This window comes from Hyla sarda, chromosome 6, assembly GCF_029499605.1.
Source record: "Hyla sarda isolate aHylSar1 chromosome 6, aHylSar1.hap1, whole genome shotgun sequence".
Taxonomy (NCBI): Eukaryota; Metazoa; Chordata; class Amphibia; order Anura; family Hylidae; genus Hyla; species Hyla sarda.
Genome location: NC_079194.1, coordinates 275,436,853 through 275,461,701, shown reverse-complemented (window position 1 = coordinate 275,461,701; position 24,849 = coordinate 275,436,853). Strand labels below are relative to the sequence as shown.

The 24,849-nt window shown below is 43.5% G+C and overlaps 1 protein-coding gene across 2 annotated transcripts in view; it reads right to left on the bottom strand.

Moving 5' to 3' along the window:
• Window positions 1–24,849, bottom strand: part of PC (pyruvate carboxylase) — a 537,865-nt gene that overhangs the window by 24,363 nt on the left and 488,653 nt on the right. For both annotated transcript variants that reach the window (XM_056527381.1, XM_056527380.1), the window contains exons 11-16: window positions 13,914–14,058; window positions 13,689–13,778; window positions 13,049–13,270; window positions 10,346–10,502; window positions 9,983–10,223; window positions 9,130–9,379 (exon numbers count right to left, since the gene is read on the bottom strand). In XM_056527381.1, coding sequence (XP_056383356.1) covers window positions 9,130–9,379; window positions 9,983–10,223; window positions 10,346–10,502; window positions 13,049–13,270; window positions 13,689–13,778; window positions 13,914–14,058 — 1,105 coding nt within the window. The remainder of the gene's footprint in view (window positions 1–9,129; window positions 9,380–9,982; window positions 10,224–10,345; window positions 10,503–13,048; window positions 13,271–13,688; window positions 13,779–13,913; window positions 14,059–24,849) is intronic.

Sequence of the window (24,849 nt, the reverse complement as noted above, 5' to 3'; positions counted from 1 at the left end):
GTGATGGTCCGGAGCGGCGGGGACAGGTGAGTATAACATCCTATACTTTTCATTGCACGGATCCCTCAACATACGATGGTTTTAACTAACGATGGTTAATTTGGAACAAATTCCCATCGTATGTTGAGGGACCACTGTATATCCATTTTTCATGCATTATATGTTGCAACGTATCTGAACAACATTTTTTTGGGATCACATAAAATCAGGTGTGAACTTTTAAACCCGTCAAGTGCCATTGTGCCAAAACCTGATGATTCCCTTAATCTACATGGAGAAACATGTTGGGACAGGTTTGTGTTTACAGGAAACATTTTGGAGTTACACAGGGGCTAACTGGGACAAGGATTTGGTATTTATGTGATGTCCTAAGGTATGTATCTTTTCTGTTATTGGACCTTATTGTGACACCGCAGACCAACAGTTGGTTTATTGCTTTTAGCATATTTCTATTAAATGGTATGTTTTAATCAGGGTTTTTGGCCCAGTGATAATAATCTATATGCAGCAATATAGGGTAAACCTCTACCAGACCCCTCTGACGGCAGCTTATCTCCGAGAACAAAAGGAGCGAGCAGTTGAAAAACCAACATTTCTGATCTGACCTGACATCATTTGTCAGGAAGAGTTGGGAGGCCCACATACACAGACAGGATGGTCCTGCCAAAACTGCCGGCTTTGCTCAACTTTTTTCTAATGAACAGGGGTGTTGAAAAAAAAAAAAAAAAACTACTTGTCCAAGGGACTAAAGCGGAACACAATCTACTTGTCCCTCAAGAAAATCCACTTGTCCTGGTAGACAAAATAATTTCAACCAAAATAGTACGATTCACCCCACTAGACCACCAGGGATGGATATAAGATCCCTTTAGACACTGCTGTCAACTTTAACAGTGGTGATCTAATGGTTTAATAGCGGCCACAGTGATCGCAGCATGCCAGGATATTAGTGGCGGGACAGCTGTAGCTCCTTTTACACCCGAGGCAAGGCCCCCCCCCTCCCCCCGATCTGACCCCTATAACTCCAATTAGGGATGAGGGTAATCTTATGTGACATGATCTGTAGTTTTTTATCTGAACTTTTATTAGAAAAAAGGGGCTTATTCACATATATACGCACTTCTTATATTTTTGAATCACCATATACAAGTCCCTATGAAGACTGAACAATGCTGTGTTACTGGGGGGGGGTTCTTCTTCTCCAGTTTATGTGGTGCTTTTTATTTACTCTAATTTATGTGTCAGAAAATGCTGGAAGTTGCATTTAGTTACTAGATAACTACAACTCCAAGCATGCCCTGATGCAGCCTATGGTTGTGTGGGTGTTGCACTGTATAGTAGTACAGTTAAGGTTATTGTGTAACATGCTGGGAGTTGTAGTTTTGGTTTGTGTCAGCTGCAGATCCATAGGCTGTGTCAAGGAATACTGGGAATTACAGTTAGTAACTACAACTCCCAGCATGCCCTGATGCAGCCTATGGCTCTGCAGCTGACCTGAACCAAAACTACAACTCCCAGCATGTTAACTTTATAGTTCTACAGTGTAGGTTAAGGTGCAACATGATGGAAGTTGTAGTTTTGGTTCGGGGGTGTTTGCGTGCATCCGTGGGGCTCTTGGTCAGCGGGTGAGTATGAAGGGTGGGATTCTGATGGTGCAATTCAGTGCGGGTGACCAGAAGACACTAAAAATAAAGAAAATGAGATAGCACAACTGGCAGCAGCACTTGTCAGTCCGCCCCTGTACAAAACATACATACATACACCTATACATACACCGGCAACTGCCCCCTATATCATACATAGACACATCATACATACACCTACCCCCCCACATCATACATTACATACACACATCACACATATACCATACACACATATACACACACACACACACACACACACACCATAAATATACACCATACATATGCACACATCATACATACACCTGCCGCTGTCGCCTATATCATACATCACACATACACCGACATCATATATACACATGACACATACACCATACACATGCACAAATTATACATACACCCCACATCACACATACACGGACACCATACACATCATATATACACACATCTTACATATACACCATACATATGCACACATCATACATTACCCCCCCCCCAATCATACATTACATACATATACAACCACCCTTCCCGCCGCCTGCATGCTCGGCCTCCTCACCTGAGCCGGTGTGAGGTGAAATCCCCAGCCTGTGCAATGCAGTCTCCTCACACACGTCTTCTCCCCGCTCTGTATTTTCCCCCGTGAATACTTGAAACCTCCCCATGATAAATGAGGTCCTGTGTAGACAGAGCAGAGGGAAGGGAGGGGCTGTGTGTGGGGGAGGGAGAGGCTGCGTGTGGGGGAGGGAGGAGCTGTGTGTGGTGGAGGGAGGGGCTGTGGACGTCCTCATTCTCCCCCTGTCGTCTTGTATTATGCAGAGCTGCGCTCTCCATCCTCCAGGAGGGGGGGATGAGGGGGCGTGGCTTAATCATCTCCTGCAGACGTGCGACCTCGGGCTCTGCCCTTTCTCCTGAGATCCCCTCACACCGGCTGGGGGGCTACTGAAATCAGCTGCGGGCCACCAGTGCCCCCTCCATACACTCTGAGCGCCGGTGTGAGGTGCAGACTTGCATTGGCTCCTGCACCTCACACCGGAATTAAAGAAAAATAAGGGAGAAGTCTGTCTGTCCCTGCTAGCCCGATACAGGGCTAAATCTATAAAAAAATTCACCTGCCCGGCACCCAAAACTACTTGTCCAGGGCGTCGGGCGATATGATTTCCACATCCCTGAATTTATATTCCATCTCCTAAAAGGACAAGATTCTGTCCTGTTAAAAACACATTTGGGGAGATAATCAAAAACAACCTAGTTCTTAGAAACATCTCCGCTAACTCCTACCCCCACCCTACCAGTTTTCATTTCTCATTCTCCCTACCTAGACTTTACACTCTTTCTATTCCCTGATACCTAACTTCTAAACTCTCCTCCTCTTTCTCCTCTTTTTTCCTTATTTTCTCCATTCCCCCTTCTTCCATACAGACATTAAACTAAATGTATGACTTGGTTATGTGATATTTATATATATTTATTTCTTTTTCATGTACTCCCCTTTCTTTGATACTGTAATTTGAGAAATGTATAAATAAAACCGTGAGGACTGTGAATTTATGGAACGGTCTACCTCAGGAACTGGTCACAGCAGGAACAATTAACAGCTTTAAAACAGGATTAGATACATTCATGGAACAAAATAACATTAATGCTTATGAAGAAATATAAAATCCCATCCCTTCCCCAATATCGCGCCACACCCCTACCCCTTAATTCCCTGGTTGAACTTGATGGACATATGTCTTTTTTCGACCGTACTAACTATGTAACTATGTAAAACAGTTATATAAAAAAAGAAAGTGCAAAGTTACACAGTCTTAGGCCTCCTTTACTTTTGTCCGCCATCTTTTCCCTCCAGCGCTGTAGAAAATGTGCAGGAGGGAAACTGATGCTAGAACTGATCCCATTAATTGGAATGGGACAGTTTACATCAATCCGGTGTCTCAGTTTGGACACCGGATGATTGGACTCGCCGGACCAGCACGGGAATACATCTAACTGCATTCCCCTGTCCGGCATTCAGAAACTCGTGACCCAGGATGCTAAACAACTGATGACAACTGATGCACGTTTTCATCAGTTGCGTCAAAATTTAGGCTGGGTTTACATATGCTGGACATTGAACATATGAAATCCCAGCCTAAGAAAATGAAACATTTTCAACAGGCACTGTTAGAAAATCTGGCCTTCTTTAGACTGTGCAGTTTGTACCTTCTACTTAGATCATTCATTTTCTTGGCAAAAAATATGCTCAAACATTTGTTTATGCAAATTGCAAATTGTTTTGATTATCTCTCCCATTAAAGGGAATGTATCACCTATATTTTTAAGACAACAGACAGGACCTGTCCCATTTGTTGCTGAGTGTTCTGTTCTCTACAGCGTTCTCTACAGGGAGAGGGATGCTGAGCTCTGCTGTGAATGGTGGTAGATCCGGTGTTATCTCTATACTGGTGTCACCTTTTACTGTACTCTATCTGTGCTGAGAGAAAATCACTACTGGGAAGTGATCTGTACAGAACAGGAAGCTTCAGCTAAGTTTTAGCCCTAGTGGCAGAATAAAAACTGCAAGTTTTCAGTAGGGATCGACCGATTATTAGTTTGGCCGATATTACCGATAATGTCCAAAATCGTGAATATCAGCCGATATCAGCAATTACCTTGCCGATAATGCACGCGTCCCCCCCGCCTCCCCGGCCAGAGACCACTGCCGCCCCATTGCCTCCCCCATCCCCAGTTTTATAATTACCTGTTCCCAGGGCCCGGGGTCCGCGCTACTTCTGGCTCCTGCGGCGTCCTGCGCGCTGCGCAGCGCAATGACGAGTGACGTCCTCAACGTGACGTCACCGTCAGTGCGCACAGTGACAGCTCAGGACGCCGCCGGAGCCAGAAGTAGCACGACCCCTGGGCTCCGGGAACAGGTAATTATAAAACCAGGGATGGGGGAGGCAATGAGGCAGCGGTGGTGGTTGGACTAGGGAGGACCTCAGGACAGGCAGGGGGAGAGAAGCAGGTGGCGGCGGCGGTCTCTGGCCTCGCAAAAGCTGCTGCAGTTCATTAATTTAAAGCGCCCGGGGGGGGAATAACCGATAACTTATACAGATATTCCGGTATAAGTTATCGGCTATCGGCCTGAAAGGTCACAGATTATCGGTATCGGCCCTAAAAATTCGATATCGGTCGATCCCTAGTTTTCAGGAATATTTTAAAATATAGATAGCATAATAATACATTTACAAAAAAAAAAAAACTGTCACCAAAATTTTGTTTTTAAATATGTTTAAACATGAAAACTTAATTTAAAACATTTTTGATGACACATTCCCCTTAAGTCCAATCTCTAACTTTACCCTTTTTGTAGTAGTTTCAACATATTCTTTATTGTACATAAGCTGTAAGCACACTTTGCTGGAGATAATCAAACCACTTTAGGATGCAGAGTTAAACCATTAATGTGCACATATTAGGCATAAATCATAATATTAAACCTGCACTCCAAAATTGCAGGTGGCACAAAAGGGGTTAGCTGCTATATAACCGTACAACATGCGGCCCAATTTGCCAGTGCCAGGCTTTTTAAACAGGGTAAAATGCCAGCTGCTAATCACTGCTTAAGAGGCAGCAATCCCAGGGTACATGTAACACTTGCTATTTGTTGCTTTTAAAGCCCAGACAGCTTGCCAAAGTGAATGCCAGGGAGAGCACAGGGGGGACGTTAATACACAGCCACTATAAAAGGGATTCTCAATGTAAGTAAAGGATAACACTTTAAGGGCCTATACCAGAAGTGCTTCGATTTACTTGAGCAGCAACACAGAAAATCAACCCGCTTTCTCATGCTTTGGAAATCTCTATTGTCCATCTACATAGAAAGGAATCATTGTAAGCTTTTGTAACTTTCAGCCAATAACAAAGACAAATATCAAAGCTAATGGGAGCAGGTTTCATAGTAAAAAATGACATTTACCAATACTAAGTGAAGCGTTGGTATGGTTTTAAAATTACAAAGCAGTCATCTTATCTGGTCAGATGAAATAGAATGAGAACTATAAGACAGCAATTACATAAAGGGAATCTGTAAGCTACAATTCACAATGCAAAGTGCTGACACTGTTACATAGCTGTTATATGTCATATTTGTCTGTGCTTCCATAATGCGCAAACATTTTTTTTATTCTTTGGTGTAAAGAGTCAAAGAGGCGTTCCCAAGACCCTGAAGCCTTATCACTCCCCCTCCATCCCAGTCCCTGGATGATTGACAGTCAACTGGAAGCAGAGTCCTGTTTACACATCTCACAGCTCGTGTAGGATTCATTAAAATGTCCCTGTTCTTATAAAAAAAAATAATAATTCTCACAAGTCGCAGAGACATATGAAAATTTGTGATCTCTAGATACAGTAGGGGAGAAGCGTGCTTTTAGGCGCTTCACTCCCAAGCTCCCTGTCATCTCCATCTTACTGCAAGACTTAGATCACAGGGGGTTGAGAAGTAAAGCACTCAGTCAAGTAAACCTCCACCAGTGTAAGATCGCACCTGCTTTGAACTACACTTTAAATATGAGGCACAGGGCGTCAAAATACCCTTCACGTAAAGCCACATCCTCCATCTAACACCCCGCCTACTTGGTAAGCACGAAGCAGACCTTTATAAATCCACCCCGCAGCCCACAAACCTGTGACATGTCCAAAGTTTTTTTTTTTTTTAGAATGAGATATATATATATATATATATATACATATACATACAGTGCATAGTGAAAGTATTCGGACCCCTTTTCAACCTTTTGCCACATTTCAGGCTTCAAACAAAGATATAAAACTGTAATTTTTTGTGAAGAATCAACAACAAGTGGGACACAATCATGCAAGTGGAACGAAATTTATTGGATATTACAAACTTTGCTAAATAAAAAACTGAAAATTGGGCGTGCAAAATTATTCAGCCCCTTTACTTTCAGTGCAGCAAACTCTCTCCAGAAGTTCAGTGAGGATCTCTGAATGATCCAATGTTGACCTAAATGATTAATGATGATAAATAGAATCCACCTGTGTGTAATCAAGTCTCCGCATAAATGCACCTGCACTGTGATAGTCTCAGAGGTCCGTTTAAAGCACAGAGAGCATCATGAAGAACAAGGAACACACCAGGCAGGTCCGAGATACTGTTGTGGAGAAGTTTAAAGCCAGATTTGGATACAAAAAGATTTCCCAAGCTTTAAACATCACAAGGAGGACTCTGCAAGCGATAATATTGAAATGGAAGGAGTATCCGACCACTGCAAATCTACGAAGACCTGGCCGTCCCTCTAAACTTTCAGCTCATACAAGGAGAAGACTGATCAGAGATGCAGCCAAGAGGCCCATGGTCCCTCTGGATGAACTTCAGAGATCTACAGCTAAGGTGGGAGACTCAGTCCATATGAGAACAATCAGTCGTATACTGCACAAATCTGGCCTTTATGGAAGAGTGGCAAGAAGAAAGCCGTTTCTTAAAGATATCCATAAAAAGTGTTGTTTAAAGTTTGCCACAAGCCACCTGGGAGACACACCAAATATATGGAAGAAGGTGCTCTGGTCAGATGAAACCAAAATCCAACTTTTTGGCAACAATGCAAAACGGCAAAACATTATGTTTGGCGTAAAAGCAACACAGCTCATCACCCTGAACACACCATCCCCGCTGTCAAACATGGTGGTGGCAGCATCATGGTTTGGGCCAGCTTTTCTACAGCAGGGACAGGGAAGATGGTTAAAATTGATGGGAAAGCAAAATCTACAATGGAATGGTTCACAAATAAACATATCCAGGTGTTAGAATGGCCAAGTCAAAGTCCAGACCTGAATCCAATCGAGAATCTGTGGAAAGAACTGAAAACTGCTGTTCACAAATGCTCTCCATCCAACCTCACTGAGCTCCAGCTGTTTTTCAAGGAGGAATGGGCAAACATTTCAGTCTCTCGATGTGCAAACATGAGACATACCCCAAGTGACTTACAGCTGTAATCGCAGCAAAAGGTGGCGCTACAAAGGGGGCTGAATCATTTTGCACGCCCAATTTTTCAGTTTTTTGTTAAAAAAGTTTGAAATCTCCAATAAATTTTGTTCCATTTCATGATTGTGTCCCACTTGTTGATGATTCTTCAGAAAAAGTTACAGTTTTATATCTTTTTGTTTGAAGCCTGAAATGTGGCAAAAGGTCGAAAAGTTCAAGGGGGCCGAATACTTTCACTATGCACTGTATATGTGCTTAGTGGTGGCTCTAGGCAATCACAATTACATCATGGATGCAGCATATTCCTGCTATGGGTCCATACAATTGGCCAAAACTGCACAAAAAGAATGTTGTGCTGCTTTGCTAATAGAAGCGATGTAAGAATACAATGGAAAAAAAAAATTATAATAAATAAATAAAAAAAAGCTAAAAAAAATTAAATAGAATATTGCTTCACCACATATGCTAAATAAAGCAAATATGTAATTACTTTTCCTCATCTTTCTTGTGTATGAGCCGTGTGGCAGCACTGACATCCCGGACTGAGAGGCTGGCGCCTGCTTACAATCCTTTGGCTATATGGAAAGTACCTGACATTGAAATGACATAAAAGCTGAAGCTAATAGGTAAATGTAGCACACATCCCCATACAGCTATTCAGGCATGTGAGCGTTACAAGGAGCAAACATGTCATAGTCTAGACTGGTTAATAACACAGAAAGGTTCAAGTTGTGGGGTACAGTTAAATGCAATATCCATCTATGGATTACTATATAATATATTTAACATACCTTTGCACATATTTAATAGTGAATCGGCTGACACACTGATATGAGACAAATGTGCGTGTATACAAAATTACCTGTAAGATAAGAGAAACGAAAAAGCCAGCGACTCACCATCCGTACGTCTTCAGACTTCTTTTATTGAGGTACTCGCATAAAAATCTCGGGAGGGGGCATGAAACTGGGGGGGGGGGGGGGGGGGTACAGATAGGTGACAAGCTCCGTTTCGCACTGTCTAGTGCTTCATCCGGCCATTATGGCCGGATAAAGCACTAGACAGTGCGAAACGGAGCTTGTCGCCTATCTGCACCCCCCCCCCCCCCCCGTTCATGTCCCCTCCCGAGATCTTTATGTGAGTATCTCAATAAAAGAAGTCTGAAGACGTACGGATGGTGAGTCGCTGGCTTTTTCGTTTCTCTTATCTTACAGGTAATTTTGTATACACGCACATTTGTCTCATATCAGTGTGTCAGCCGATTCACTATTAAATATGTGCAAAGGTATGTTAAATATATTATATAGTAATCCATAGATGGATATTGCAAATGGTGAGTTGCCTGCTTTTTCCTTTCTCTTATCTCACTGGGAATTGAGGTTCTACTATAGAAGCTAGAGCACCACTAATACGTTTATATACCGCAGTACTGATATCCGAGTCCCTATCCACCCCCTATGGTCTCTGTAGTGCCGGGCTCTCCTGTCTTAATACAAAAATTACCTGTGTCTAGCTCTGTGCCCTTTGTACACGCCACCAAAGCCCCCATACTAGGCTGAGAAGTCATCCCGGACATTGAATCAACAGCAACGTCCACAATGTCGGCCCCAGCTTCAGCACATGCCAGCATAGATGCCACCCCAGCGCCGGCTGTGTCATGGGTATGCACATGAATTGGGATGTCTGGAAATTTGTCTCTAAGGGCTCGGATTAGCAGATCTGCAGCTCTGGGTTTCAACAATCCTGCCATGTCCTAGAAAAGAGAAAAATAGGTACTTAGATTTTAGGTTGGCTGCTTAACAAAGGTATAAAGTTACAAGAACGTTTCTTCTCTGCTTATGGCTAAAAATATATTTACACTTGGGAGCAAAACTTACTACACAAACACTGAGCAATTTCAGAAATTGAACACAGACTTTTCTTCATTGTGTACTAAATAAATCATTGACACCAGCCAAGTTAAATGGAGAAGATGTCCAGCGCAGGTATAGGAACGGTTGTTTTTATTGAAAGCTTCAGAACACGTAGGACATGACAAAGTGACGCGTTTCGGCCCTAAAGTCAGGCGTTAGTCATCAGTTAGTTGACTAAGGCCTGACGTTAGGGCCGAAACGCGTCACTTTGTCATGTCCTACGTCTTCAGAAGCTATACCTGCGCTGGACATCTTCTCCGTTTATACTGCTGTGTCCTAGGAGTCGCCCACGCCAGTCCAGGCGCTACGGGCTTGGGAGTGAGCTGGACTTACGCTTGTTAGGCCGACACCAGCCAAGTTATACACTGCTGGTAAGAAAAAAATCACTATACTATACTAGTCCACTAATAAACAAATATTACTCAAGGTTTTATATAAAGTACCTTGATGCACAAGATGTGTGTTCCAGCTTTGACAAGCTCTTCGGCTAGATTTATATAGTAATCCAAGGTGTACTTGGTGCGAGTAGGGTCCGCCACATCACCAGTATATGAGATGGCAGCTTCTACAACCCCACCGGCTTGACCTGCTGCCTCCATGCCTAAAATCATATTAGGCAGATAATTCAGAGAGTCAAACACCCTGAAGATATCCATCCCATTCTCTTTCGCCACTTCACAAAACCTGAGTAGAGAAAATTGTAGAACAATGGAACCATTAGTCATGGAAACGCACCGGACCTACAGAATCAAGGCTGGACAACGTAACAATGCTCTCACACATGTATTCTTTACTCTAAAACGTACTTGAAAACCGCATTATCAGGGTAGTTGGTATATCCCACGGCATTTGCCCCTCTGAGAAGCATCTGGAAGGGTATGTTAGGGATAAGCTCCCTCAATTCTTGCAATCTCCTCCAAGGGCATTCATAGAGGAATCGCATGGCTACGTCAAAAGTTGCACCTGTAACGGGAAAGAAATAATATTTAGTTTTTCAGCTTTAAGCAAACAATATTATGTGTCAAACAAGAGTACAGGAGTTTAGCCATCATTTCCAACACATAGTTCAATCTACTGTATAATTTTACACCTACACATGTTGGCTAAAGTGATTCAAGAAAGTCATGATACTTGAACATTAAAGACACAAAAGCTCCGCAGATCAGCACAATAGTCTGCAATCAGGACCACACATAGGGCCCTTGTATGTGCTGTCATATAGGAAAATCCCTGTTATTTTAAAAGCTGCTTGACCATTATGAAAAGCTCTGGAAGCCACAGGAGCTAATAATGTAAAGAAGAAAGTTCCTAGAAATTAGCTTTATTTTTATAAAGGAATATAGAAATAAATAGCCTGGACCTAATGGGAGATTGATCTGTTATTTGCTCTTTCAGAAACTATGTCTAGGACTCTGAAGACTAAGCTCAGTTTCCACTAGAAAGGACTGTGACATGGACTGGAAGAATGTCTTTGCCTATTCCTATTTTTTAGGACTCACCTGGCTGAATGTGGCTGACTGACAGAATGAGAAGGTAGGGCTGGGCGGTATGGCCAAATATGTGTATCGCGGTATTTTTGTAACTTATGGCGGTTCCACGGTATATAACGGTATTCCCCCCCTCAAAATTAATTATTAGCCCAGCGCTGCGCTGTCCCCATCTTGGTACTACTCACTTCACCCACAAGCGCTGCTCTCCTCATGCTCCTGTTTGTTGCGGCCGCCGGCGCTGACGCTCTATACTGTATCCCTATGCCTGGGCTACAAAGGGTAAACAAAAATAAACTTTAACGCATGTTCCTACGTCGGCCTTACGCTTTTCCTGGGGACGTGAACGTCGGACAGCCGTCAGCCTATCACCGGCCGCAGCGATGTTCCGCCTCGGCCGGTGATAGGCTGAGCCCACTGTCATGTAAGAAGCCGGCTTCTTACATGACAGTGTGCTCAACCTACCACCGGCCGAGGCGGAACATCGCTGTGGCTGGTGATAGGCTGACGACTTTCTGACGTTCCGTTCCCTAGGAAGCTGGACCGGACCGACGGGGAAGGTGAGTTAAAGTTTATTATGTTTACCTTTTGCAGCCCGGGTATAGGGATACAGTATAGAGCAGTGGTCTTCAACCTGCGGACCTCCAGATGTTGCAAAACTACAACTCCCAGCATGCTGGGAGTTGTAGTTTTGCAACATCTGGAGGTTGAAGACCGCTGGTATAGAGTGTCCGCGTCCGCAACAAGTAGGAGGACGAGGAGGGCAGTGCTTGCGGGTGATATGTGAGTAGTAGCGCAGCGCAGCACTGGGCTGATAATTAATTGGGGGGGGGGGGGGGGTCAGAACAGCGCTCGCGGGTCACATATGATTAGTTCCCCGATGGGGAAGTGCTGGGCTGATAATTCATTCATTCCCGAGGGGGAGGAGCCAAATTCATATCGTGCAGCACAAAAATTTCGGTATCCGGTATGAACCGTTATACCGCCCAGCCCTATGAGAAGGCTCACTAAACTTTAAAAAAAACTTGGAATAAATCACCAGTTAATGATTATAAGAAATTCTTATCAGAGAGAAATGCCTCTTTCTCTACTCATAAGGCTCCGTTCATACCCCCCACCCCACTAAACAATTAAAAAAAAACTGCTAAAAATTATTTCTGAGGGATGAACCTGAATCTTAGCTCACTGATAGATAAGGTTAGAGCTTCCTACATTAGTAAATGGAGAGTGGAGGGTAGGAGGAGTTAGATGCAGACTGAACCGAAATATCTTCTATCCCACCACACTGCTTGATTCACTGTATTGCTCTATAATGTCCTCCAGGCTTTTGCTCTTTCTAAGGGTGTGCTGTAGAGATATAGGGGGCAGGACCTTATCTTCTGTGTGTGCAGCGTAAAGTAAACAAGATAGCAGCTAGTCTACACCCACTAGTTCAGGAACAACTGAAAATTAGAGCTTGAACGTGCAAGAGGGGAAAACTGGTGAATAATGACATATACAAATATAGTGACCACCAACAAGACCGGTGCATTGCCGTGGAATGAGATTTGCCATAGAATGAGATGGTCCGCCTCCATTACATCCTATTGGCTCTCTCTTGTCACGTGACATATTTAAACGTCAATGGGCTATGCTACTGGTTGTGAGAACTGTTGAGTTTCTCTCTTTCTAAGGTGCTTGAGTGGGAATGCATACAGTACAGTATACATTGCCGCTCATCACATTTAACAGTCCAGGTGCAAGTGCCACCAGTGCGCAGACTGGTAAATGCAAGATAGGAGGCACAGAAGCATGACAACGTAGCGCCGCCACAATCTAGTTGGCCGACACTACATCTGTACAAATCATAAGTTAGTAAAAAAAAAATGCTACTTCAGCTTATCCTGAACACTTCAATGAAAGATTACTTATCATTTAAGACCTATACAATACAAGCATGGAGGATTAGCTGTGATTTCCCAGTTGCTAAAGATTACGTATTTTTTGGGTTCCATTGAAGCTATACAGTATATAAGATCTTACCTCCCCAATTTTCCAAACTGAACAGATTGTTGAAATTTTGCGAGACAAATGGAGAGATCTTTTTAAGGTCATGAGTACGAACACGTGTAGCAAGTAGTGACTGGTGGGCATCTCGAAATGTAGTGTCCATAAGCAGAAGACCACGGTGGTTACGGATGGCCTTTGCAAAACCTTCCGGACCATCACGGAGAAGGATATCTCTATACCCAGAAGGGGGCTCACCTTAAATATTAAGAAAAAAGAAGGAATTATTGTAACTGAGGATGACATTTTACCGATAATACCACAATATATAATATAAACATGTCTGCAGTGCTAGTCATCCTTCTTTTTCGGTCATATAAAACAACAAACCCATCCGTCCAAGTGATCTCATATTCAGGAAATCTCAACAAGGAACTAATGACTCCCCCAATTCTGCTGGCAGACTATACTCTAGGAATTGTTATCAACCAATTTAAGGTTTACTAAAGGAGCCTTTAGAGCATTATTCACAGAGAACACTGCGGCTGCCAAAGAAACATCTATAACTAATTTTCTTTGACTGAATCACAGTCCCAGTCTACTGACTCAGTAGTATATCACATTGCATATTAATCTTCTAAGGTTATTAAAGTGAACTGTAGTTCATATTACTCACTCATTTGGATGGGTGGTATGACAGGATCTATAGTTGATGGCTTGGCGTCAACAGGAATAGGTGTAGTGGGTCCATTCACCATCACGTGACCTGAAAAGAGTTTGTTTTTCATCAGTCCTGACTCTCTTTAGCCTCACTCATTTCCATTTAGACATTTTCCATTGATCCTGTCTGAAGTGAATATACGAATGCAGGCATATACAGTATATACATGTCAGCTGTTACCTAGATAGTGAAGGAGCTTCTGCGCTCTGTTCTGTACAGGACGCAGGTTGAAGAGGTCAGGATTTTCATCAATAAACTGGGTGTCCACTGTTCCATGCAGGAATTGATGGTTATTCAAGACATTTTGCAAGAAAGGAATATTTGTCTACAAGAAAAACATACTGTAAGTCAGTTTTAAATTTTAATAACAAAATTAGAATGTGAGAAATACAGTACAATATAAGAAGAAAAAAACAAACTGTTCCACCTTTCTCTGTCAAAAACTCTAAGCAGCGATTTATAGCTATACAGTTTCTGCGAGAGCTGTGCCATAACCGAATATGGTCACCCACCCTTTTTTAAACTCATGAAAGGCAAATTGGCTGGATTCACACAAAGTAAAATTTGATGATTCAATTATCCTGGAAAATGTGACCGTAATCGGTCAAAATGCTGCAAAATTAAATATGCTCTGAAAAATTTACACTGTGTGAACCCAGCCTTTCTGGGTATATTCCCAAGTTGCAGCTATTACATGGAAATTAAACCCCACGTGCAGTGATATTTAAAAAAAAAAAAAAAAAAAAAAAGGATTTTTCCAGTTGTATGGTACATATAGTTTGGCTATTGACAATGGCACATAGGAGTGATATTTTTAACATGCAGTAGCTACTAGATGGGACCCTACCCTCTACGGAAAAAAGTATTTGGACATCCATACCATACAATACACCTGCAGGAGTTGTTTTTTTGACATCTCATTCTAAATCAATATATATATATATATATATATATATATATATATATATATATATATATTTAGTTCTAAAGCCACCACATTACCTTGCTATGTTTCCTGTAAACCATCCTTTCTTATATGCATGGCTCCTGTAGCCCCTGTTTTCTTCTCTAGCTGCTTGATATTTTTCCCATCCTTCCCTCCCCTTGCCTACATCTCCCAGCAAGCATTGTAGCTCTGCTCTGCCAGCCCCCACCCTCCTGCTCTGAGCAGCAGAGGGAGCTTCAATGTTTGATTGTCTAAGGCTGCACACACCTCCCAGTTCTAAGCACTAAAGAGAGCATGAATTATAAGTGCAGGGAAGAAACCACATGGTATGTGTCTCGCAGGAGGGTGGGGGCTGCTTTCAGAGAGGGATTTAGACAGAGACAGAGTGGATAGCTGGATGATGTCATTCCTTCACTTCATGCACGTGACAACCAAAGAGGGGGAACTACTCTATATAGCTATTGAATGATATTTAGACATAAATAGGTCGATAAGAGGAAAAAGGATGAGCTATGGGTTTAATTCCGCGGAGTACCCCTTTAATATGACCTTAATCTCTTTACAATTTTAGCAATGTTCACACTTCTGGGAAGACTTTATACAAGATTTTGCTTGCAATTTTGGAACACTCAGAAAAGCATTAGTGAGGTTAGTCATGTTGGATGAGGGGGCCTGGCTCACAATACCAAAGGTGTGGAATATAGTTGTGTGGGCCAGTCAAGTTCTTCCAGAACCCTCACTCAACCTTGTTTGGTGCACAGTCATGCTGGAACCGAAAAGGGCTCAACCTAAACTGTTCCCATAAAGTTGCAGTCATACAATTGTCCACAATGACTTGGTACGTGAAAGCATTCAAATTTCCCTTCAGTGGAACTAAGGAGCTTGGGTCAACCCCTGGCACATAATCCCATAGCATTATCCCTCCTTCGTTAAACTATCCAGCTGGCACAATGCCATAAGGCAGGTAACATTTTCCTGTCATTCACCAAACAACAGATTCAGATGTCAGAAAGAACACAAGTCTAGAGGTGATGTGCTTTACACTACTCCATCCAATGCTTCACATTGGGCCTGGTGATGTAAATTTGGCAGATATTAGGTTAGCAAAGCGATCAAGACTTTTATTCACAATGTGCCTTAGTACTTGGTGACCCCACTCTGTAACTTCACACGGTCTACACTATGTGGGTAAAATGCCGTGGGTCCTATATTCTTCCAATTTTTAACCATATCGCTCACAGTTGATCGAGCAAGATCTAGGAGTAAAGGAATTACACCCCGACTTGTTGCAGCAGTGGCGTTCTACCACAGTACCATACTGGAACACAGTTAGCTATTCAGAACGACCCATTCCTTTACAAATGTTTGCAAAGGTGACTGCATTTGGTATAAGCTAGTTTTATAAACCTTTGGCAACTGTACTTAAAGGGTACCTCTCATCAAATAAACTTTTGATATATTTTAGATTAATGAATGTTGAATAACTTTCCAATAGCATGTTAATGAAAAATATGCTTCTTTCTATCGTATTTTTACCGATCAGTCCTGTCAGCAAGCATTTCTGACTCATGCTGGAGTCCTAAACACTCAGAGCTGCCAGCCTGCTTTGTTCACAGCCAAACAGGCTGTGAACAAAGCAGGCTGGCAGCTCTGAGTGTTCTCCTTTGTGAACAAAGCAGACTGGCAGCTCGTAGTGTTTAGGACTCCAGCATGAGTCTGAAATGCTTGCTGCCAGGACTGGTAGGGAGACCCCTAGTGGTCATTTCTTCAAAGTGGAAAATTAAATAGAAAGAAACATATTTTGTAATAACATGCAATTGTAAAGTTATTCTGCATACATTAATCTATAATATATCAAAAGTTTTTTTGATGAGAGGTACCCTTTAATGAAACACCTAAAATCAATTATTAAAATGTGGGGCCCAATACTTTTGTCCATAAAGGGAGGACACTTACTAGGACCACATTTCGGTTAGGGCCCATGTACACTATGAAATTTCCTGGGGCAGCAGGGGCCACCAGAATGAACTAGTGCTATAACTGCGCAAACATGCTCTGTCCCAAATAATGGCAATGCAGTTCATGGTGGAATTTCCCCGAATGAATGAACATGTTCATTCTTTCGGCAGAGTCCAGAATTGGAATTTCTACAGTGTGCACAGTTTAGCAGAATCCCAAATTCTGGAAATTTCGTAGTATGCATGGACAGTAAAAGCCCTGTGGTATCAGATGTGTAGGAACTATTAAAAGGCGCACGCGTCCTAATAAATCTGGCACATCTGTGGCTGCCATAGAAATATAGAGCTGGTGAAGATTTCTGGTATAACTTACTCCAGTTACAGGCAAAAACTACAGTGGTCCCTCAAGTTACAATATTAATTGGTTCCAGGACGACCATTGTATGTTGAAACCATTGCATGTTGAGATCAGAACTCTATGGAAACTTGGTAATTGGTTCTAAAGCCCCAAAATGTCATCCAAAAATAGGGAAAAAAAGTGAGGGTTAAAGATAAATAAGTAGATAATTAATATAGATAAAGCAAATCCTTACATATAAAAGTAAGAAAGATCTGCTGGGAGCTGTAATCACTGTCTATTTCAGTGTATTCCAAGCAGGGAGCCTCCAGCTGTTGCAAAACTACAACTCCCAGCATGCCCGGACAGCCAAAGGCTGTCCGGGCATGCTGGGAGTTGTAGTTTTGCAACAGCTGGGGGCACCCTGCTTGGGAAAAAACTGGTCTATGTAGGGGACAGGAGCTTCTTCAGGGTCCTGTACAGAACAAGCAATGTCCTAAAAAAAGTAACATGGAGTCGTCCTCACCTGGTGTCCAAAAGGAGAAGCTAACCCTGGCACAGGTAAAGAGTACAGAACATGTAATACCTCCCTGTACTGTAGGGGACGCTACCAGACACCAGTCAGTGCATGTACTTCAATAATACAAGTAAAGAGTAGTACAGAACATGTAGTACCTCCCTGTACTGTAGGGGGCGTTACCAGACACCAGTCAGTGCATACACTTCAGTAATACAGGTAAAGAGTACAGAACATGTACTACCTCCCTGTACGGTATGGGGCGCTCCCAGACAACAGTCAGTGTATACGCTTCAGTAATACAGGTGTTTTACCAGTAAATTGCCCATCCTGATTGGTCAGTTCTTCCGGCCATTGACATGTTTTGCAGATCTGAACTTGTCTGTTGCATTGTATGTTGAGTCTGGTTTCAACTTACAATGGTCCAGAAAACACCATTGTATGTTGAAACTATTGCATGTTGAGGCCATTGTAAGTTGAGGGATCACTGTATAGCAAAAAAGACACAAATGTTTGCTGTTTAGGCATGCTGGGAGTGATAGTTTTGCTACACTGGTTGGGGATAAAGATCTATATTTCTTGCATCATCTTTTATCAAAAACGCCTTTTTAATACCCAAACAGGCACATAGACCTCGTTCTCTACATCTTTTAAATTTGCAGCCTCTTCATGTACATTCAGCTCCATGTACATTCAGCGTTTGCTTGGGTCTACTGTGCCTCAGTGAACAGTTACATCCTATTAAAGTGAAAGAAATCCGGGATTGCGATCTAACAATAATAAATGAGAGACTGCGCAAGGGAGACCACAGCTTCTTCTCGGTACAATGCAACGTAGTTCTTAAAACTTTGGAGAGTCCCTCAGACGTTTCGGCAAAGTGACAGGAGCTTAGCGGAATGCATTTTCATTAGATGCTGCGGAAGATTATCTGAGAGGAAAATATGGTGTGAAAGAACAAGGGCAAGAAAGGATAAAAAAAATATGTAGAAGCCTGAGACTTGCACACACACAGGATGACGCCAATGTTCCATTTCTCGGACCCCCGGGAGCTGCTTCCTGCATCACTGTGGTCGCTCACAGACCTGCTAATTACAGCTGCCATGATTAAGCCGGGGTTGTACATGTGGGGGCAAAGCCAGAGAGGGGGTCCGAGGAGCTGCTTCTGCTAGGAGACTGGCAACCGTCATGCAGATTTGTGTGTAAATGATGCTTACGGTAGCGTCTTGTCACTCACCACAGTACAGGATTCCAGGATTTGTGCAGGAAGGTAAAATGGATGAAATGACTCACTGACTGACTCCTGCGATACTACCAATTCATGTAACACTTAAATTAAATGTACAATTGTGATTGATAAGCCATTATCAGGCATCCCTTACAGGCCAACTCCGTGCAACCCTGGAAAATCCTTCATCCTTGAACTGACGCCATTGCTTAATACCACGGATTTCCCCCCCTCTAACACTGAAAGAGATTACCGTATTTATCGGCATATAACACGCACTGGCGTATAACACGTACCCCCCATTTTAACAGGGAAATTAAAGTAAAAAAAATAAAATGTAAAATAAATGACTTGGACTAAATGCCACATCATCCCCCCCAACTTTGTTTTCTTCTGCACCTCAGTTTGGTCCCGTCCCCTCCAGTGCCACATCATTCCTTCCCTTTTATCAGTCCCTGTGCCACATTTACCCCTCTCATCGCCACCCCCCATGTCTCATCATCCTCCCATGTCTCATCATTTCCCCCTGCCATAGACCACCACTAGCCATACAGACATTAAGAATTTAGTGCCTCCCCCCACCATCATTTCCTCCTGGCTCATCATCCCCCCACCCTGTCTCATCATGTCCCCCATAATTCCACCCTCATCATCCCCCCCACGCTGTCTCATCATGTCCCCCATCATTCCCCCCTCATCATCCCCCCACCCTGTCTCATCATGTCCCCCATCATCATCCCCCCCACGCTGTCTCATCATCCCCCCCACCCTGTCTCATCATGTCCCCCATCATCATCCCCCCCACGCTGTCTCATCATGTCCCCCATCATTCCCCCCTCATCATCCCCCCACCCTGTCTCATCATGTCCCCCATCATCATCCCCCCCACGCTGTCTCATCATGTCCCCCTTTATTCCCCCCTCATCATCCCCCCCAACCTGTCTCATTATGCCACCCATCATTTTCCCCTGTCTCATCATCCCCCCCATCATGTTCCTCCTACGGCAGTGGTCTTCAACCTGCGGACCTCCAGATGTTGCAAAACTACAACTCCCAGCATGCCCGGACAGCCGTTGGCTGTCCGGGCATGCTGGGAGTTGTAGTTTTGCAACATCTGGAGGTCCGCAGGTTGAAGACCACTGTATGCTATTCTTCCCCTCCCTCATCATTCCCCCTTTTTCCTGCTTTTCATAGTTTTTTATATTTCCCTTACCTGGCTGCGCTTTGGCTGTCTTGCGGGCTGCGGGGTCAGTGAAGCAGATGAGTCCTCTCCCGACTTCTCTGTGCGGCATCAGAGATGTCACTTTTCGGCGGCGACTACAGGAAATGAAAAGTGACGTCACTGATGCCGCGCAGAGAAGCCGGCAGAGGACGTCACTCATCTGCTTCACTGACTGCAGCCCGCAAGACCCGACACCGGACCTGACCTGCCGAAGCGCAGCCAGATAAGGAAAATAAAGAAAACTATAAAAAGCAGGGAAAAGGGGGAATGATGAGGGAGGGGGAGGTAAGAAAAATTCAAAGTAAAACTGTCAATTGTTTTCTCCCGCACTATCTACAGGTACTGGTGGATAGTGCGGGAGACGCTGATTAAAAGGTAGGGTAGATCCGGACAAGGTAGGGCTCATTTTAATCAGTGTCTCCCGCACTATCCACCAGTACCTGTAGATAGTGCGGGAGAAAACAGTTGACAGTTTTACAGAGTGGGGGGAAGATGCCGCTGGTCACTGATTTAAAGTGGCCGCGGCCGTGCTGCTAATACTTAACAAGCAGCCGCTGCTGCGGGCGCTTTAAATAAGTGACCAGAAGACTTATCTGCGTATAACACGCAGGCAGGCTTTTTGCCTTAAATTTAAGTTTTAAAAGTGCGTGTTATACGCCGATAAATACGGCAAATCTATAGGGAAAATCGGAAAAACTATTCTGCAAATTTTAAAATTGACCCTGCAAGTTTACAGCATTTGAATATGCAAAATCTCATTCACCTGCCTGATGGCCAGTAAATTTAGCTGAAAATCCACGGCAGAATTCACAGCAAAATCTGTACTGTGGATTGTACTTGACCACATTGGAAAGGGTAAAATATGCAAAAAACAATTCACATGATGTGAATTTGGAAATTTGCATCACAAGTCATAATCTATCTGGGAAATTTCCACAGAATGTGGATGAAATTGGTAAAACTTTTCCATTTGCCTGTTACTGTATTCCTGATCAGCTTGAAAATTCCAATCGTCCTGTGGTTTACAATGGGATTCTGCTGCACCGTGCACATGGCGGAATTTCCGTGGTGGAAATATGTGTTGGGAAAATGACACGTCAATTCTTTCAGAAATGAATTGAGGGTTTTCCAGGTGGACATTTGGTAAATATTCCGCCACGTGAACATAGCCATAGCCTTACAGTATAAACTACTCCTTTTTATACAGCATCTTCCTCAGGGTGCTTTTAGAAAAATAGTTTGGCTGTATCTATGATCACATGATGTCTGGCGATAAGGATATGAACGATTCTATCATCCAATTCTGTTATTCACCAACATAGTAATGACTGTGACACCACTCGGAGGTCTGGTATACGCATCCTGCGCGAGTCAGTGTGTCAGACATGTACAGCTGCTCTTCTTTTAACCAGTTTGCCATCCAAATTGCACTTTCCAGACCAACAGACTCATTTATAAATGAAGTGTCTGTAAAGCTCCGCAGTAAATGCTTCGGAATAATCTACACACAGCGCTATCAACTCTTCAATTTATTTTTTTTCTAAGATCGTGGCTTTCATAAAGCTATGCTGATCATATTTCCTAGAAGACAATCTTGAACGCGGCCCGTCTACAAAACAGCAAGTAACTATCCTGCACGAATGTTATGATGCGTACAAGAGTTCTATTAGATGGCGGTATCAATTGTGCTTTTGCTTCTCCAGGGTTTTTCTTAGATAGTTCATGAGGTTGGAAAAAGAGTCCATCAAGTTCAACCTATAACCCTATATGTTCCTACGGTGTTGATCCAGGGAAAGGCAAAAAAGCCTTATGAGGCCAAAGCCAAGTGCCCTATACCAGGGGAAGAAATTCCTTCCAGACTTTGACCCCTTTGTATATAAATGTAAATACTCATGGATTTATAATGTCCAGAGGAATCACCTAGTAAAAGTTTTGACAGTACCAACTTATGACATTAAAGGGGTATTTCAGGCAAAAACATTTTATCCCCTATCCAAAGGATGGGGGATAAGATGTCTGATCACGGGGGGCCCACTGCTGAGACCCCCTGCGATCTCCCTGCAGCACCCACATTCAATGCGGGGACTGCATCTCTAGTTTCGGAAACCTCCGCCACGCCACGTCCCATCCATTCATGTCTATGGGAGGGGGCGTGACGGCCATCACGCCCCCTCCCATAGACATGTATGGCAGGGGTGTGGCGTGACGTTACGTCCCCAGTCCTGGAAACCTGGAGGTTTCCAAAACTGGAGATTCAGCACCCGCAGCAGGGAGATTGCGGGGTCTCAGCAGCGGGCCCCCCGCGATCAGACATTTTATCCCCTATCCTTTGGATAGGGGATAATATATTTTTGGCCGGAATACCCCTTTAAGCCCATCATACACCTTTTAAATATGGTCCTGATGGTCTCCCCTACTATGATCTCCTTCATCTTCTGTAAGTAGGTGCTACCAAGCAGATCCCACCTATACCAACTATCTACCGATCTCATTGTATTTGAGAAATACCGGGTGTCTAGAAAATCGTGTACCTCCAAGTTCTGGAGTTGAACCCATTCCCATCAGGTTTATGGTCTCAAGTATTCATTACAATACCATCACATAGTCTTCTTTAGTAGGCCCATTCAATGGGGGAGATTTATCAAATCCTGTCTAGAGGAAGAGTTGCTGAGTTGCCCATAGCAACCAGATTGTTTCTTTCATTTCTGAAAAGGTCTCTGAAAAATGAAAGAAGCAATCTGATTGGTTGCTATGGGCAACTTATCAAAGCCTGACTAGAGCAAGAGTTGACCAATCTTCCCCATACGGCTTTGACTGACCAAGTGTAGTCACAACTAGACTGCGTTTAGTTAGCTTTACACAAGTACAGTGAAACATCTTTGAGAAGACCACCCAAAAAGTTCATTAAAAAGTGGTCTTCTTTAAGAAAATGGTGCATTAGGGAGGTGGCCTGAAAATCCACAAGATCTGGATAACGTGCTCTTAGATCAGTCTCATAGTATGTTTTAGGAATGAAAAGTCAAGCGCTCCATAGAGTAGTAACATTCAAATCCCGTGGTGGGAAAGATATATAAATGAATTGCTCACCCTGGGTGGTTGTGCAACTTCATACACAACAATGATGTACGCATAAGATAGTAGGTCGTCCGCTGCCCTCCGGTAAATCTGTGGCATTAGAGGATAAGGCTTCAAGGGAACCCGGCTCCACGGCGCTGATAGACCACAACAGGTGTAAGGATAAAAAGGGATTTATTGACCAGAATGCACCGCGTTTCACTGCGCATGCGCAGCAAAACGCGTTGCATTCTGGTCAATAAATGCCTTTTTATCCTTACGCCTGTTGTGGTCTATCAGCGCCGTGGAGCCGGGTTCCCTTGAAGCCTTATCCTCTAATCCTTATCCTCTGGGCAGAATGCAACGCGTTTCGCTGCGCATGCACAGCGAAACACGTTGCATTCTGGTCAATAAATCCCTTTTTATCCTTACACCTGTTGTGGTCAGATCAGCGCCGTGGAGCCGGGTTCCCTTGAAGCCTTATCCTCTAATCCTTATCCTCTGGGCAGAATGCAACGCGTTTCGCTGCACATGCACAGCGAAACGCGTTGCATTCTGGTCAATAAATCCCTTTTTATCCTTACACCTGTTGTGGTCAGATCAGCGCCGTGGAGCCGGGTTCCGTTGAAGCCTTATCCTCTAATCCTTATCCTCTGAGCAGAATGCAACGCGTTTCGCCGCGCATGCACAGCGAAACGCGTTGCATTCTGGTCAATAAATCCCTTTTTATCCTTACACCTGTTGTGGTCGATTAGCGCCGTGGAGCTGGGTTCCGTTGAAGCCTTATCCTCTAATGCCATAGATTTACCGGAGGGCAGTGTTTCCCAAACAATGCGCCTCGAGCTGTTGCAAAACTACAACTCCCAGCATGTCCATACAGTCTTTGTTTATTAAGAGAGGAGTGTGATGCAGGTCAGTGGCTAACAACAGGAGAAAAAACTTCTGTCAAAAGGAATCTGTGAAAGTCTACTCCCGTAGGAGATAAGCAGCGCCCAGGTAGCACGCCGCTCACCTCTGTATATTTATTTGGTTGTCTGGGCATGCTGGGAGTTGTGGTCTTGGAACAGCTGGAGACACACTGGTTTGCAAAAACTGTACTAGTGTGCAAATACTGAGGAAGCGATACTACAGATGACCTGACCACCATGCCGCTCATCTCTGTATACTCATCTGGTTGTCTGGCCATGCTGGGAGTTGTTGTACAGTTATTAAAGACTTAAAAAATTTTTATTGGTATGCATTATATAAAATCTCTCAACAAGGTCATAACATAAAGAACCCAATATGGTGACTCATAGTATGTTCTAGGGCAATGTTTCCCAACCGGTGTGCCTCCAGCTGTTTCAAATCTACAACTCCCAGCATGTCTGGACAGTTTTTGTTTATTAAAAGAAGGTGTGATACAGGTCAGTGGTTAACACAGGAGAGGAAACTTCTGGAAAAGGAATAGGAGATAAGCAGCGCCCAGGTAACACACCACTCATCTCTGTATACTCATCTGGTTGTCCGGGCATGCTGGGAGCTGTAGTTTTGCAACAGCTGGAGGCACACTGGTTGGCAAACACCATTCTAGTGTCCAAATACTGAGGAAGCAATACTACAGATGACCTGACTTAACTCCACGCCGCTCATCTCTGTATACTCATCTGGTGGTGACATCAGAATGTGTTGTTTATACAATTACAGTGGTCCCTCAAGTCACAATATTAATTGGTTCTGGGACAACCATTGTATTTTGAAACCATTGTATGTTGAAACCATTGTATGTTGAGACCAGAACTCTATGGAAACATGGTAATTTGTTCTAAAGGCACCAAAATGTCATCCAAAAATAGGAAAAAGTGAGGATTAAAGAAA